The following is a 16,814-nucleotide window of genomic DNA, read 5'->3' on the forward strand; positions in this document are numbered from 1 at the left end:
ATAAACTGGATGTAGAGTAAATATGGAGTATAGAAACAAAATAAAAAAGTAAAAAAATAAACATAAAACACTATAAGGTAGACAAATAAAGGTGGAAAATCTGAATTAACAAATACTAATATTTTTCTTTTTTAGGTATTTTGCTAATTCTCTCAAAAAAACTATTCAAAGGTCCCATTAAACCAGTTGTATCTGCTTTGTTTTTCACCAGTAACTAATACAACTTAATCAATACAGCTTCATTAAATTCTTCACTAACCCCATCAATTTTCGGCTCAAAATTAGCATAATAGCAGAATGTCGTTTCTTTTAAGAACTTCTATTTCTGACGAAACTCACTTTTCCAGTCCTCTATTTCTGTTAGTCTGTCGTATAAACTCTTCTCTGTCTCCTCCACCTTCCGTCCGCTCTCAATTTCCTCATTTTTATGTCTCCATCAACACCGTCAATGAGTTGTCTTCAGCATAGTAATACCGCTAATGATTATGCAAATGGGTATCTAAGATTTAATGTTACAGTAGGAGCTGTATTAATGAAGAAAAGTAAAACTAAAATTGAAAAGAAAAAAATTAAATATGAAACACGCTAACTAATTGCCGTATTTTTGCAAAAAAGACAGCTGAACTACAATGTTGAGAATATTATACACCGTGCTACATGTAATTTCCTCTAATTTTAAATGCTCATAGTTTTAATATTATTTAATTTGTATAATTTTATTTAAATTTTAAATAAAGTCAAATTAACTCTTAGAAAAAAAAAAACTTTCATATAAGTAGAATTGCTGGATAGATTGAAATTGTTGATTGATTTCGTTTTCCAAAAATTTAATTCAACAATTACTAGAAAGTGAAAGAGTCTGTATTGATAAATTTGCCTAGAAAGGAAGACTATTTGTAAGGTTAGATAACCCAAACTAAAAAAGAAACATAAAATTGAAATATATATCAGAATAATCAGAATTTCCTAATCAAGTTAATCAAATTTTTAAATTTAAGCTATATTTATCTCTTTATATCAAATATAAAATATATTTTTTCACCAATTATAGTAATTAAATAAGTCAAATAATCCATTTATAGACATATCTCTAATATTGTTAGTTAAGACTAATTATTGGAAATCCATACTTACACGATAAAGGAAAGACAAAACTTGATTTCTACTAACATTGCCCTTCATACACTTCCACGCGTGGCGGCTGATTTGTAACATACCAATTAAGACTTTGACCAAATATGATTCACATAATTACAATTTAAAAGTGAGACCATATACCAAATAATATCATATATATTCCTTCCAAAAATAGTTTATCAACAAAGATGTAGTACCATATCACTATTATATAAATTTTAGGGTTAATTTTATATAAAATTACCATTTTTATACGTTTTTTTATTTTAATCACGTACTTTAAAAAGTGACAAATAAAATCATCACCTTTCATTTTTTTGCAAATCTATCACGAATGTGAAAATTCGGTGTATCTTTATTGACTCGACAACCAAAATCAATAAGAAAAGAATAATAGGAATGTATTTTGTGTGTTAATAGGGCATTAGTCAAATTAAAATATTTATTTGAAAGGAAAAAGACATCAAATTTTACTTATCGATGATAGATTTGCAAAAAAATGAAAGGTGGTGATTTTATTTGACACATTTTGAAGGACGTGATTAAAATAAAAAACGTGTAAAAGTGGTGATTTATATGGAATTAACCCTAAACTTTAAATATAATATGTTATAATTTAAATATTTAGGCCTAGCAATTAAAAAAAAAAGCTTCAAGACCGCTTTTTTTAATTCTAGTCAATTTTTTTACTTTATCAATTAAATCTAATTTTGAAAATATTATTTTAAGTATAACTAAATCTTCCTATATAAATAAATTAAATATGATTATATTCGCGTGACAGTATTGAATAATGATTTAGTAAAGTCAAATTCACTCAATTGAATAAAAAGAAAGATGGTAAGTAAAAAAATTCAATAGTCGGTATCGATTCAATTGAATGGATCAGACTACAATAAAAATTAAAAAAATTAAATTATGTTGTAATTGATAAAGGAAAATGCTAAATTTGACTAAAATGCTAAAATTTGATATATTTTGGATGATTAGGCATTTAAATTATTTGGTTATTATAAGACACCCAGATAAGACTTTTCTCATAATCCTTAAAAGCTTAATCTATCATATTATTTCTGTTTTAGCTTTAATTTAATATCTTAATATTAATAAGTTCGGTCTGGCCACCATAGACTATTCTTCTAATTTATTCGTCTACGTTCTTTGATTTATATTCTTCTTTATCTTTGCCTAACTTCCATTAACATCAACATGAGAAGAATTTCGTATGCTAAAACTATCATCTTTACCATCATATTATCTGCTGCTTTAATCTTTATTTTCTCTGCAGATTGTAATATCCACAGAGATGATCAGAAAATTATACAAATTTCAGAGGAATTTTTAAGTCAAACAACAATTCAGTCAACGACAATCGGTGGCATACAGTGGCTTTCTAGATTAGAAGAGGTTGATGAAGATGTTGCTGAATTGAATTCCTTAGTTGCTCCATTTAATGTTACAGAAGAAGAAAGAATCGAATGGTTTCGGAAAAATCTGCGTAAATTCGATATTTTCAAGTCGAATGAGTTAGCTCAGCGATTTCATACTCGAGTTCTTGAATTTTTCGACGAAAAATGCGAAGTTCAATTCTTCATGACATGGATTTCGCCTGTTTCGTCATTCGGAAGAAGAGAATTTTTGGCTATGGATACTCTTTTCAAGGTCAACCCTAATGGATGTTTAATGATTCTGTCAGGTTCTATGGATTCTACAAAAGGGTACAAAATTCTGAAACCGTTACTGAATCTTGGATATAAAGTTACAGCAGTAACTCCTGACTTACAGTTTCTGTTCAAGAACACACCAGCAGAATCTTGGTTTCAGGAAATGAAAAGTGGTAATAAAGATCCCGGGGAGATTCCGTTAGCTCAGAATCTTTCGAATCTCATCCGACTCGCGGTTATTTACAAGTATGGAGGTGTGTACATCGACACGGATTTTATAGTTCTGAAGAGTTTTAAAGGGGTGAGAAATTCGATTGGAGCTCAGAGTATTGATCCGGTTTCTAGAAACTGGACTAGATTAAATAATGCAGTTTTGGTTTTTGATAAGAATCATCCACTTATATACAAGTTTATAGAAGAATTCGCGGGGACTTTTGACGGGAACAAATGGGGTCATAACGGGCCTTATTTGGTGTCTAGAGTTGTCGGAAAAGTATCAGGACGACCCGAATTCAGAAACTTCAGAGTGTTGCCGCCAATCGCGTTCTATCCGGTGGATTGGAATAAGATTGGAGGGTTTTTCAGGAAACCGGAAGATCAAGCAACTTTAAAATGGGTAAAAGCTAAACTGCTTCAGCTTAGTGGAGAGACTTATGGTTTACACTTGTGGAACAAGCAAAGCAATAGAATCAGAATTGAAGAAGGGAGCGTTATGGCCGGATTAATCTCTGATCATTGTGTAATTTGTGAATATGATTACAGATTTTGAAGAAAATAAAGCAAAGTATATTTAATTCAGAATCATATTTCAGAGACAGAGAGGTATTGTTCTGTTTCTTGATTTAATATCTTGATTTGATACTCATGTACATACAAATAACACCAATAATTTTATTGATTGTTTCATTTTTGTACAACTTGTTTAAGAATTTTGAAATTACAATCCAACATTAGTAAATTTTACCACATATCATAATCCTAAGTCTTTTCAATCTTAATTTAAACCTCCTGAATCTCCAAAAAAAGAAACCCGGAAGTCTTCTAAATGATTTTTTCCGTGTCAATTTCCGCCTTACGCTGTCTGTTTTCGTATTTTTATCGGTCACGAAACTACCGTCGGAAGCGAAATTACTGATTCCATAATTACCCACACCGTTGAATTTGCGTATCGATTTGATTTCCGCCCACGGATCGTAAATTTCGTCGTCGGTTCCGCTGCTGCCCCAAAGAGGTATAGTTTTGACAAGAGGAGAGCCACTGTAATGTTGAAAATGAGTTGATAAACTAGTATGTTCCATGTCAAACAATCTCCTCAGAGATGTGTTTCCAGTCTTCATCAACTCGAGTAATCTGCCACTTTTATTAGCAGAAGAGACTTCAGAAGAGAATGACAATGAAGAAGAACATAAAGAAGAGGAAGAAGATGAAGACCAATATAATGATTTTTGATGATCTATTATTTCTCTTATCTTTTTCTTTTGAGATTCCTTGTTGATCAAGCTACTTGTCTCTTCTTCTTCTGTTATTTCTGATATCATTCTACTCTAAAATGGCTGTTCCTGACAAACTTTTGCTAAAAATGTAGAGAGAAAAAAACAGGTTTGTTTTTTTGGGTTTCTGAAACACTAAAAAACAGAGGAAAATGGTGAAAAAATGGGTTTGCCGGCTATAACCAAAAGTTTGTGTTTTGCCTTAAATTAAGGACAAGTTTGAAAAACCTTGGCCTGCATAAGGTTTTTTTAATTGAAAATGTCTAGAATTCTGTAACAGGATCCTTGTAGGACTATCATTTCTGACACTTGCATACAAAATCTAATCATCAAAGATTTTGCTGGTACGTCCGGTGATAACAAATATAGGTGGAACAACGGCAAATCACCCAAAATCTCAATAGACAAAGTCCACTCAAGACAACGCTCGACCCCAAATAACCACGCCTAGCTCATGAAGCAGAGATAACACAAGACCGAGCTAACATCAAGCCGAGATAACCAAGAAACAGCATAATCGAGCTATGACTATGAATAGCATAGTCGAGACAATCCAAAAACAGGATAACCAAACTATGACTAGAAATAGCATAGCCAAACTAAGACAAGAAACAGGATAGCCGAGCTATGACAAGGAATAGTAACCTATGTCATACGAGGAAAGGACCATAAAAGATTTTCTGACAATGGAACGTTTGACATCATAGAACGTTGCCCCGCACCCACGAACCTGACACATTCTTCCAAAAGGAATAACAGATTTGTCCACGGCATCACGCCTCTAACCAACTTGTCCACATTGGCCTTCCCGGGTTAGAATTTCTCTCCAGTCCGGTCTAAATTCCATGAACTTTTTGGTTCATTTTTGAACTTCCGGCAGCCCGGACTTAACCTCCTTCAAAACTTTCCAAAAGTTTCCGATGGCAGCCGGACTAAAGCCTACCCAGGCTGCATGTGGTACCACCTCTGTTCTTAGGACAGCTCCATTTAGCTCCTAACAACAGGGCTATGTTAGATACAATTTCAGAATCTGTTTTCTGAAAATTGAAAGTTTGGAAGAAACTGTAAATTTCAATTTCTATCTTTTCAGAGTCATTTTTGGAATTGTTAAAAAATGAAATTCATAATTCCTATCCTGAAAATCTGTGAAAATGGGCATAATAGAAAATAAAATGATAACAAAGACCCTATAATATAAACAAATGATTCTAGGAAAAACAAGCAAATAGGATAGTTCCCAGTTAACATTTTGTCTTCAGCATATGAAAATAACATCTACAGCAATGTAATTGCATCAATAAATCTGTACATTTCCAAGGATTCAAAAAAATCCAATAATAATGATAAAAAAAAAAAACGAAAAAACAATAACAGAAGGTAAATATTACTAACAAACAAAAAAATAAATGCTAAAACAGAATCAAGTAGATCAAAGTCAACCAAAATATGCCACAAGTCATTCATTAAATCCTTTAAACCCTAATGTTAAAATACAGTTAATAAATCCATAAACCCTAAAAAAAACCCAAATTACAAAAACCAAAGATTAACACCACATTACCAATGTTTACTTACTCTTGTTAAACTTGATCGCAAAGCAAAGTTCATTAGTATCGCCTTTTCGAAACATCCAAATAGTAACAACATCATCTTCATTCATCAACAGATTATGCTTGTCTCTGAATTTTTTCCATCCTTCTCCATTAAGTACATAATATTTTGCACACCAATACTTGAAACCCATCTCAAATTCATTCCCTGCATAATCATAAACTGTAACTTCAATTCCTTTTCCCACATCTTCATCTGCATGCAACAGAGACAAAAGATTCGTTTCCACGTCAGCTTTTCTCATCAACAATCTATTTAGACTGTTACCAAGATCACTGATTGTTAACTGTTTTTCAAATGGTTTACTACAATTTGTAATCAACCCATTTAAACCTGGAACTGAGGGGATTTTAAAAGGACTGGAATTTCTCACAAGAGCCGTTACGGGTTCGGTTCCGGGCAAGATTTTCTTGGAATCTTGTTCTTTATTATTGTTACCACCAAGATTTTTGAAGATGATTCGTGGGTATTTTCTTGAAATTGGATTGACATTGTAATTTCCAAGAAATTTTCTTTTCATGCAGTTAAGAACTCGAGCCTCATCTGGGTCGAGCTTTTTCTGTTTTAAAGAAATAAGACAGTTAACTGCTGCGTCCAGCTCTTGGCGTTCGTTAGAATAGAAACGTCGATAGAAATGGCCGCCTCCGCCGCAGCTGCCGCCGGCAGTTTTCATGCTTTTTTCCCGTTTTGGAGATTTTGAGACAATCCAAGATTTTGTTCTGTTTTATTAGAGTAAAAAAAAAGGGAGAATGGAGGTTAAATTGGGAATTTCTGATGTATATTAAATATTGGTCGTTAATACAAAGTTAAAGTCTAGGAAGTAAATCAAGTAAAACACTTAATTTTTATCATTAAGGGTAAGAGAAACTCTTTTTTGGTTGAAGAAACAGAGTAAAACACTTAAACATCGAGTAATTTTCGATTATAATCTAACTCTATATTCAAATTCTATCTTGAAGTGGTTACTCGAACATGTTTTTAGTTTTTTTACAACACTTTATAAATCACTCTAACACTTATATTGTTATTCTTTTACTATTTTAATATAATATTCATTTTATCTAAATATAATTTTTATTTTATTTATTATATAAAAATAAATTTAATTATTTATAATTAATAAATAGTAGTAATAGTTTTTATATTTTGGATGACTATTTAAAAAAAATTAGTATAATTAGTAAAATACTATAGTACATAATATTAAAAAAAGTTATTGTCATAAAATATCATCAACTTGCGATTTTCGATTTAAGCACAATCTATCAATCGTTTCAATTCACATCCCAAAGTTTTCTAACTTTTCATCTCACAGCCTGGTGTCGTTTTATGCGTTATTTTGCATAAAAATGATGTCGTTTTGGAAGTTCTGAATCATCAAAATGCCATCGTACAAGGCATTTAGATTAAGTTTGGCTTTTTAAGCTAAAAAAGAGGTTGAGATGTGGGGTCACGTAATAGAAAATGCTTAAATCAAAAAGAAAAAGCGGAAGTTTGAGAATATTTTATGACAATAATCTCATTATAAAATATGATATAAAAAAATATTAGTGATTATATGTTTTGGTATACGCAATAAAATTAGTGATTGTAACAACTTTATAGAAAGGGGGAGGGGGTAGATAAAAGTATCATATATATTTTAAAAATCTATTGTTAATTCATAAATTACTTAAAAGTTTTATTGTCATTACCTAAATATAATAAAATTAGCTAATTAAATAATAAGAGTTTAAATTTGTATCATTTATAAGACTTTATAAATTAATAAAAAAATTAATTTTAGTTATAAAAAATAAAAAAATAATTTAATAAGCCATTTAATTTTATTTATATTATTAATTTAAAATATTTTAATGTATGATTAATTTGTACTTCATATAGGTGAAAGGATAATATCCATACAAATGATTTTCTTACGTTGAAACATAAAACATATTGATGAATAATTTTCCCTATAGATTAAAGGATAATATCCATGCAATTAGCATAATAATAAGCTACTAAATTAGTTAATTCGTATACCTCCCACAAGGAGACACAACTGACTTTTTTTTAGTACAAACCAATGTTTTTAAAACCGAATCGGAATGCGAACCGGCTTCGTTGGAGGTTTATGATTCAACCGGTTCAACCAGATTGGATCGGATTTTTTAATTTTAATAAATATAAATTATTTAAATAAAACATATATAATTTAATAAAACATATATAATATAATTTTTAGAATTAGGACAATAAATGTTATGTGGGATAGAAAAAAATATTTTAAATTTTTTATATGAAGTGTTTACTAAATATAAATTTTATAAAAAAGTATGATATTATATTTAAATAAATTTTTAATGTAAAATATAGTTATAAATAATTAATATATATTTAAGTTTTTAAAAGTATATATATTTAGTAATCAATTAATACTAAAGAAAGAAAGATATTAAAAAAATAAGAAAAAAGAGACTAAAACAAAACTACTATTAAAAGGAGGAAAGAGACAAATTAATGTTAGTGCGTCAGAAAAAGAAGAATATAAGTAAATATGTCAGCGAAATAGAGGAGAGAAAAATAATCACGTGGGTCTGACTGGAAATTTAGACGGTGAGTCCAAAAACCGGGTTTGGACGATTTTTCTTAGTAACCGGATTTTTCCGGTTTGATCCGGTTACAAGCGATTTTTACACTACTTGGATTTTAACATATAATCGGACTGGACTGCTACCCGGTTCGCGGTTAACCCGATCCGACCGTCTGGTCCGGTCCACTTTTCATAACATTGGTACAAACCACTACTTCAAAATAATATCGGATTTAAAAATTAACTTTTATAATTATTCTAAGTTTGGAATTAATGTGAGTGACTTTGACCTTAATAAAAAAAATTATGTGGTTTCTTGGGATTATGTTGGCAATCGCTTTAAACCACAGTCAGCACTACTTTAGAACAAATTTTTGCTGTCACCATCCAGGAGGTTAGTACTGATAAAATATGTTCTTTTCATTATACTTGTTTATTTTATGTCGATCCATGTCATGCCGGTTGTGATTCAAATTCAGTTAGAGTTTTATTTGAAGAAATTTTTATGGAAAGGTGATGTTTCTAAAATGGCTTTATGTAAAGTCTATCAGGATGTAATTTGTCAGGATTTAAATGATGGAGGTTTATGTATAATTTTCAACTCAGAAATCAGGGTAATTGATTCTAAAGATCACTGAACTTTTAAATTTTTTCATTTCAGTTACTATTTTTTTTTTCATTTTGATCACTGAACATTCATTGTTTTTTATTTTAGTATTTTCTGACCAAAAATGCTTAGTTGGCAGCGGAATTTTTTTTTTTTTAAATCTGAAAACTTGCCGTATATGCATTATTTGATCTAAAAAGTCATTTTTAAAGTGAAATTATGTATGTGATAAATTTTCAAAATAAAATTTGTAAAATCCGGTTGCCACATGTCAACTTCCGGCTGCCAGCTAAGCATTTTTAGCCTGAAATACCAAAATGAAAAAAAATGAAAGTTCAGTGATCAAAATGAAAAAAAAATAGTTTAGTAACTGAAATAAAAACAACTCAATAGTTTAATGATGGTCAAAATCAATTATCCCAAAAATCAGAATTTACTATTAAAATGGATTTGAAAAATCACATTTCAACAATCTAAATTTGTTTGCTAAAGGCTTTTATCCTTAGTCTCTAGTTTCGATGATAACATAAATCCAGTAATGTGTTTATCTAAATGTTGTAAGGCTTGTATCCTAAAAGGTTCATCATTAACTTGGCATATGCTCAACATACATAATCAAAGTGATAGTATAGTAATGTGTTTACCTAAATGTTGTAAGGCTCATATTCTAAAAGGTTTATGATTAACTTGGCATATTCCACCTCAACATACATAATCAAAGTGATAGTATACCTCGTATCAAACAAATAGTCTGCCAGTGCATCAGGCCTTACCAAACAAACAGACTGCTAATGCACCAGGATTTGTCACTACCAAACAGATTAAGTTCATCTTCATTAGTCAACTCAACATTTGAATAGGCTCCTCCATTTGTTCTATCCTACACATTGCATTGAGGATAAGAATTGAAGGCAATTGAAAAATGATGATTCAGCTATGATTTCTAGAAGATTTATGAGAATATATATATCCTTCAACCATTTACAAGGGTGTGGAACATCAAAGAAAATAATCAATCAACCACTAACTTTATGTTTCATACTTGGTCATTCCTCTCAAAAGAACTAGAGTTAGTTTTAAATAAGAGTACTTATGTCACGACCCGAATGTACGAGTCACGGCCGGCGCCAAAAAACAGGAGTGATTGTTTTGGAATCCGTAATAAGCCTATTAAAAAATTACATCTATAGCTAGTCTTTATCAAACATGTATACATTTATTCAATTTGCATACCTCGTCATTTGTATATTAAACATGCATACCTTTTATTTTACCTCTTTATTTTATAAACATGCAACATTTTCATGTGAATCATATTTCAATTCCAGCATACATACGTTCACCTCAATTTCATTTTCATTCATGTTTTGATCACACCTACTCTAAATTGGCTTATAGACTCAAACACAATATAATCAATCATATCACATATAAATACAATCAATAAATCTCTTTAATTTAATTATCACGTTTAGCTCTGGTAAAAATATTCTTTAAAAAAACCATACTTTATTAAACATTTTCATATTCCCTAATGTTTCAACTCGTCGATCAAATTCAATATTCTAGACTCGATGGCGACATTCTCGTTCTCAATTCCATAACGTGTCGGCCTAACTCTATTCATCCAAATCGGGTTTTTATTTCGTAACAATTTTAATACCGAAAACGATAATTTTTTCTCTACGAAGCATAAACCGACGTTTTTATCAAAAACCATAATTTTTTACATACATATTGTCAAAACAGCCCATATGGCTAAAACGTCACGTTTTGGTTAAAAATACGGAATGTCCCCACTTTTTATAATTTTTACAGTTTCATCCGTTCTCGAACTCCTTTTTTTTTTCAAATCACCCAAAATAATTTATTATTATCAAATTTTCTTAAAACAACCCCATTACACCAAAACTACATATTTTTGGACAAATTACAAAAGAATCCTTAAACCTCTCACAGTTTACGTACCATAAAATCCATAAACTTTCTTTTTAGCACAATTAAATCCAAATTACAAGAAATTCATACAAATCTTTAATCCAGAAGATTAAACATACCAAACTCATCAATTTCATTTTCAATTCATGTTTTCATTTGCATGCATTCTTTTTTCTCATAAGAATCCATCAAAAAATTTCAAATACTCCAGATAATCAATTTATCCATTTTTAACAATCAAATTAATAATTCAACATACAAATCAAAAATTCTAACACTTTAATCATAATTTAATATGGAGTGAATTTATCTACCCATAAAATCCATAGATCATCACATGCATGTCATTTTTCATCAATTTCTGTCCATATTCTTCAAGAAAATCCAACAAACAAATCATCACCCAAAACTTATCAAAAGCAATTCCAAATCAGAAACCATCAGAAGGGTTGGTTGATATACCTTCAAGGGTCATCATTTTCAAATTTCATAAATTTCTATTAAGAATTACAAGAAAAAAATCCAAATCAGTCCCTAAGCATGCTCTTGAATACATTTTGATGAAATCCTCTCTTTGATCATACACGAAATGATGATCTAAGGTGTATCTAGGTCATGCTTTGAGTTTAGCTGTGTAGAGAGAGGGGAGAGCTTTCTAGTGAGAGGAAGTGAAGAAATATCCAATTTTGAAACGCTCTTTTTTATAAACAATGCAGGCAGACAATCGTCTATAACTATCTCAACGATTATATTTTGGGTTTTTTTTAGATAAATACCAAAAAAAAGATAAAATATTCTCAAAAATACTATCTCAAAGTTTTTTTTTGAAAAATACAATCTCTACTTTTTTTTTGCAAAAATAACTTTTATTATTCTCCAAAATATTTTTTTTAATCTCAGAAATACGATTTTGATTACCCAGATGTATACTAACACCGTTGGTTAACCAACAAACAGAACTATTACAAATTCAAACCTCCATTTCTATTAAACTAGTTGAAAATTCTATTATAAACCCCTCCGCCTTCATCACCGCGAGAACAACCGACAAATAAAACCTAAATCGTCTTTTTTAAAATCTAAAATTATTGATTAGCTATTAGTTAATTATTTGTTAACCAACAACGTATTAAAAACAAAGTCATTGGTGTACATTTAGTACACCATTGGTTAAATAGCAACAAAAATAAAAATCAACAACAGTTAAATAACGATTTTATTAATAATATATTCAAAATAACATTTATTACAAGTTACACAATAGTTTACCTAAGAGCATCTCCATTGCATGTTGTATTTTTTATGCTATTTTTAGCACAAAATAAGATAAAATGCTACATATAGCACATATTATTGAAATTTGCTCCATTGCAAAATGCTAAACTAAATACTAAATTTATAGTTTTATAAGTGATTATCATTATTGATGGCAAATCTGTAAATAATTTAGATATAATAAAATTTAGCATATGCTAAACTTTCTAACAAATTTGGCACAAAGTTTAGCATATGCTAAATTTAGCACATGAAATAGAAGTGCAATGGAAATGTGTTTTTTATACTAAATGCTAAATTATAGCATTGTGAGGTATTTTAGCACTAGAGTGGAGATGCTCTAAGGTTAACCAGCATCTAAAAATATCACTTAATTCTCACAAGTATTTTTTCAAACACCTATAGTGCAACATGTTGTGCAGAACAAAAAAATCGAACCAGAAACATAAAATTCAGCAACTGTGTTTACTAACGATTTCATTAATGATATATTAAAAATAAAAATTACAGGTTACCTAACGGTTAAACCAATGTTAACCATTGGTTACCCAACACCCAAAAAATATTACAAGTCTCATAAGCATTTATTCAAACACCTAAAGTGCAAGATGTGCAACACTAAAAAATCAAACAACCATTACATCACCACCGTCATTCACAAAAAAATGGATTAACCAACACCCAAAACATTGATTAGGTCTGTTTAGATCTACGATTTCTTCATTTTTTTGTCGTCTCCTCCACAGCTTCAGATTTGCAATTTTTTGACGTTTTCGTCGTCTCTTCCACGGCTAGACCTGTTCAGATCTGCGATTTCTTGAAGTTTTCGTTGTCTCCATTAATCTCTCTCTATTTAGGTTTGGATGATAGAGATAAAAGCCATGAGAAAATAAAAAACTAAAATTGTAATTGTTGTAGAAGCAAGCTAAACAACCATGTTTTGTCTTAGTTTTTTGAGAATTATTTCATGTTGAGAAAGATTGGGTAAGATGAATATTAGTGGCGGTGGAGAAAAGAAGAGAATATGAAGAATTAAGTGATGAGATAGGGTTTTGAAGTGGTTAGGATTTTAATTGAATAGTAAACGTATTTATCAAAAATTGAAAACATATAAATCAAATAAAAAAAGGAAGCAATTGTAAATATCTAAAACGAAAACAACGTCCGTATTCTTGAGAATAAAATTAGATAATATAGTATATTTTCTAATTAACTCTTATATTTTAGATAGTTTCTCTTAGAAATAATCATTTCAAAATGAGCCCGATCCAACAGTTCAATTAGGAGATCTCACTGTTTTACCATTTTATTAAATTTATTTCTAAAAAACTAATTTGAATGTAAATTTTTTATTAAGGATCAAAAAATAAAAACTAATAATATAGGGATTTTATGATGGATTCGCCTTAAGAACTAGTATAATAAGAGAATAAAAACATTAATTTATTGATATTAAAAACAAAAATTACAATATTCATTTCATTGGCTTAGATTACATTATAAACAATGCCAAAGCAATCTCCCTTGTTTTACAGTTTCCGTGTGAATGATGCAGCAGATCTACCATCTCCTTTTCACTGTCGGCGTGCATTTGATTCAACTCGAACCTAATCAAGATTTTACTTTTATTTTAAATCGAACCGAATCAAGTTTATAAGGATATAAAAAAATTTCAAACCGAAGTTAACCGAACAAGACAGTCCCGTTGTTTTTTGGTTCAATTTGTGTTTTATATTCACTTCATACATGGGCGGAACCAGGGAAGGGTTAAGAGGGTCGACCAACCCTCCTTGCCGGAAAAAAATAAAAAAAAATACATTTTTTTCATGTAGGGGCGGTTTTAACCGCCCCTGAAAGTGCTATTTCTCGTATTTAACGCCGTTTTATTTTTTAAAAAAGCTAAATTTTAAAATTTCGATCCTCTTGAGTTGACGTCATGCTTCCGCCACTGACTTCATATTAAACTTAACTGAATTATTGTATTATCCAAAACTAAACTAAACAGAAAAATTAAACTTTATATATTATCAAACCAAACCGAGTTTGTCGGTCCAGTTTGATTTTCGTTTTAGCACACACCTACAGGCCTACAAGAAAACAATAAAAATGAAAAATAAAACATCTTAGCTAAACTTAAGCTCACTGTAAATTATGTATCATAACACAGATAACACATAATCTAAAGTTTCATTTTGCTCTCAAATTCTTTCTAACTAAAATTGTCAATCAATTTATTTAACGCTAAACAACATTCTGCTAGATCGCGGGGACATCCCACAACCGCTCTCTCTCCAATAAGAAAACCCTTTTAAAATCAATTAGTTGCAAATCCTCAAAAACAATAAAAACCTTTCAAAATCACAAAGCACATTACTAACTTACAGTACCTAAATCAATTCCAAACAAATGAAATTCAATTCGAACTCAGCAAAACCAGTAATTAACAAAAAGAGGGCAAATAAAATACACAAAAGCACAATACATTACAGAAAAAATAGAAAGTTTAGGCCAAGGACTCATCAATGTCAATCTTGACAACTTCATCATCTTCAAAGCTATCCTTTTTAATCGGAGCAGACGGAGCCGGAATCCTCGGCGGCCCTCTTCCTTTCGTCTTGTTTCGCGGCCTCGCCTATTCATCAAAAATCCCAAACAAAAAATCATCAACACAGACACCAAATAATTCAAATTCAAACGCAACAAAACAAAACAAATTAAAAACACTAACGTTGCCGAACGAATGGTTGAACCGCTTGCCTTTGGCAGTCTTCCTGTCTCCTCTGCCGCAATAAACTGTATCCAAGAAAATCTCAAGAATTAGCATAACAGAAAATTAAAGAAATGGGTTCGGGTCGGGTCGGTTGAATTACCGAATGGGAGTGGCGAAGCGGTGGAGAGAGTAAGAGAAGGAGTTGAGAGGGAGAGGGAAATGCCTAGGGAAGACGAGAATCGATGAGAAGAGTGGGGAGTGAATGGTAAAGCTGTAGCCATCATTAGAGACGCCATTGCTGTTGCTGCTTCAAGATAAGGTTCTTACGTTTTTGAGACGCTTTATTCTGTAAAATGCAATTCGAGGCCGAAGCCCAATTCAAAATTAATCAGGACCATATATTTGGGCCGAACAACGATGTGGTAGGCTACCTTATTCAGACTACGGAATGATTCAGCATTAAATAATGGGCTTTACATAAAAAGGGTAGCCTTCCAATATTGGGCTTTTTATACTTCTTTTTGGGCTTAATAAATATTTTAAGAAGGTACGTCATGATACCTGAAAACGCAAGCAGCTTTCATGTGTTATCCCTACGTTATCAATATCCATATAATATAATAATATGATGCTAGAACAGTTGAACTTATTGGCATCAGGGAAGTGCTAAGCTGGATGAAGGGATGGAGCAATTTTATTGTTGCATCGGATGCTCTGGAGATAGTTCAATATATTCGAAACGCCGAGCTTGCTAAGGGCGATTTGTTGGTTGAGGATTGTGCTTTATTAGCGGAGCAGTTTTCTAGTTTATCTTTTTCATTTGTAAGGCGGTCTACGAATCTAACTGCGCATTTGTTAGCGCGTAATGCTCGTTCCTTGTCAGGTCATCGGGATTGGTTTTCGAATTTTTCTGAATATCTTACGTCTGTAACTGTTTCGATTTATCCTCAATAAAATTTATTGATTATCAAAAAAAAATACAATATAGTTTCTTAAAATATTATTATATAAAACCAGATAATACAATTAAAAATAAATAAATGTTCAAAGATAAAAGAAATATTTAAAAGTAATTATATATGTGGACTACTATTTACCGCCCTAAATTACTACCCACCGCCCAACTTTTTACCAAAATACCCCTAAGCCATTTTCAGTTTTTTTTTTAAATTCAATCCTCTCAATTCAATTAAAAATCCAACGAATATCCGAGCGAATTTACAATAAAAATGTCAAAATCGACTAGAGATGGTGATGGCCCATTAGGACCATCGCCTTGATTTGGCGATGGCCCATACGAGCCATCGCCAAATCAAGGAGATGGCCCCTATGGGCCATCGCCATCTCAAGAAAGGGCCATCTTTCTTGAGATGGCAATAATGGTCCATAGGGACCATTGCCACTATTTGGCAATGGCCTATGGGACCATCGCGATCATTTGGGGATGGACCTATGGGCCATCGCCAAATCAAGGCGATAGCCCATAGGGTCTATCGCCAAATCAAGACGATGACCCATTAAAAAAATTAAAAAAAAATTGAAAAAAAATAAAGACGAAAAAATTAAAAACCGATTAATTATTAGAGATTTCTTTATTTTTAGGTGATTTTGATAATTTTATTATAATTTGTTCGGTTATTTGTCGAGTTTGTAGTTGAGAGGATTGAATTTTTTTTAACTGAAAATGGCTTAGGGATATTTTGGTAAAAAGTTGGGCGGTGGATAGTAATTTTGGGCGGCGAATAGTAAAACCCATTATTAGAGGTTTCTTTATTTTTAGGTGATTTTGATATTTTTATTATAATTT

General features: G+C 30.9%; 2 protein-coding genes across 2 annotated transcripts; one reads left to right on the forward strand and one right to left on the reverse strand.

Moving 5' to 3' along the window:
* The first annotated feature begins 2,224 nt into the window (after window positions 1-2,224).
* On the forward strand, window positions 2,225-3,718 carry LOC126676654 (uncharacterized protein At4g19900-like). The gene has a single exon (XM_050370911.2). It carries the CDS (start codon window positions 2,347-2,349, stop codon window positions 3,568-3,570), a length of 1,224 nt encoding a protein of 407 aa, XP_050226868.1. The 5' UTR covers window positions 2,225-2,346; the 3' UTR covers window positions 3,571-3,718.
* A 10,975-nt stretch (window positions 3,719-14,693) lies between these two features.
* On the reverse strand, window positions 14,694-15,334 carry LOC126676406 (30S ribosomal protein S31, chloroplastic). The gene is made up of 3 exons (XM_050370601.2): window positions 15,168-15,334; window positions 15,026-15,090; window positions 14,694-14,929 (listed from the first exon to the last, which is right to left on the reverse strand). Exons 1-3 carry the CDS (start codon window positions 15,301-15,303, stop codon window positions 14,801-14,803), a joined length of 330 nt encoding a protein of 109 aa, XP_050226558.1. The 5' UTR covers window positions 15,304-15,334; the 3' UTR covers window positions 14,694-14,800.
* Between the last annotated feature and the right edge of the window lie 1,480 nt (window positions 15,335-16,814).

Source organism: Mercurialis annua, linkage group LG1-X (assembly GCF_937616625.2).
Source record: "Mercurialis annua linkage group LG1-X, ddMerAnnu1.2, whole genome shotgun sequence".
NCBI lineage: Eukaryota > Viridiplantae > Streptophyta > Magnoliopsida > Malpighiales > Euphorbiaceae > Mercurialis > Mercurialis annua.

What these genes read in the sequence shown, in the direction of transcription:
- LOC126676654 (XM_050370911.2), top strand. Translation starts at nt 2,347, where the DNA reads ATGAGAAGAATTTCGTATGCTAAAACTATCATCTTTACCATCATATTA.
- LOC126676406 (XM_050370601.2), bottom strand. Translation starts at nt 15,303, where the DNA reads ATGGCGTCTCTAATGATGGCTACAGCTTTACCATTCACTCCCCACTCT. An exon ending in CGCTTCGCCACTCCCATTCG is followed by an intron (nt 15,091 to 15,167) that starts GTAATTCAACCG and finishes TCTTGGATACAG; the next exon opens with TTTATTGCGGCAGAGGAGAC. An exon ending in TCAACCATTCGTTCGGCAAC is followed by an intron (nt 14,930 to 15,025) that starts GTTAGTGTTTTT and finishes TTTGATGAATAG; the next exon opens with GCGAGGCCGCGAAACAAGAC.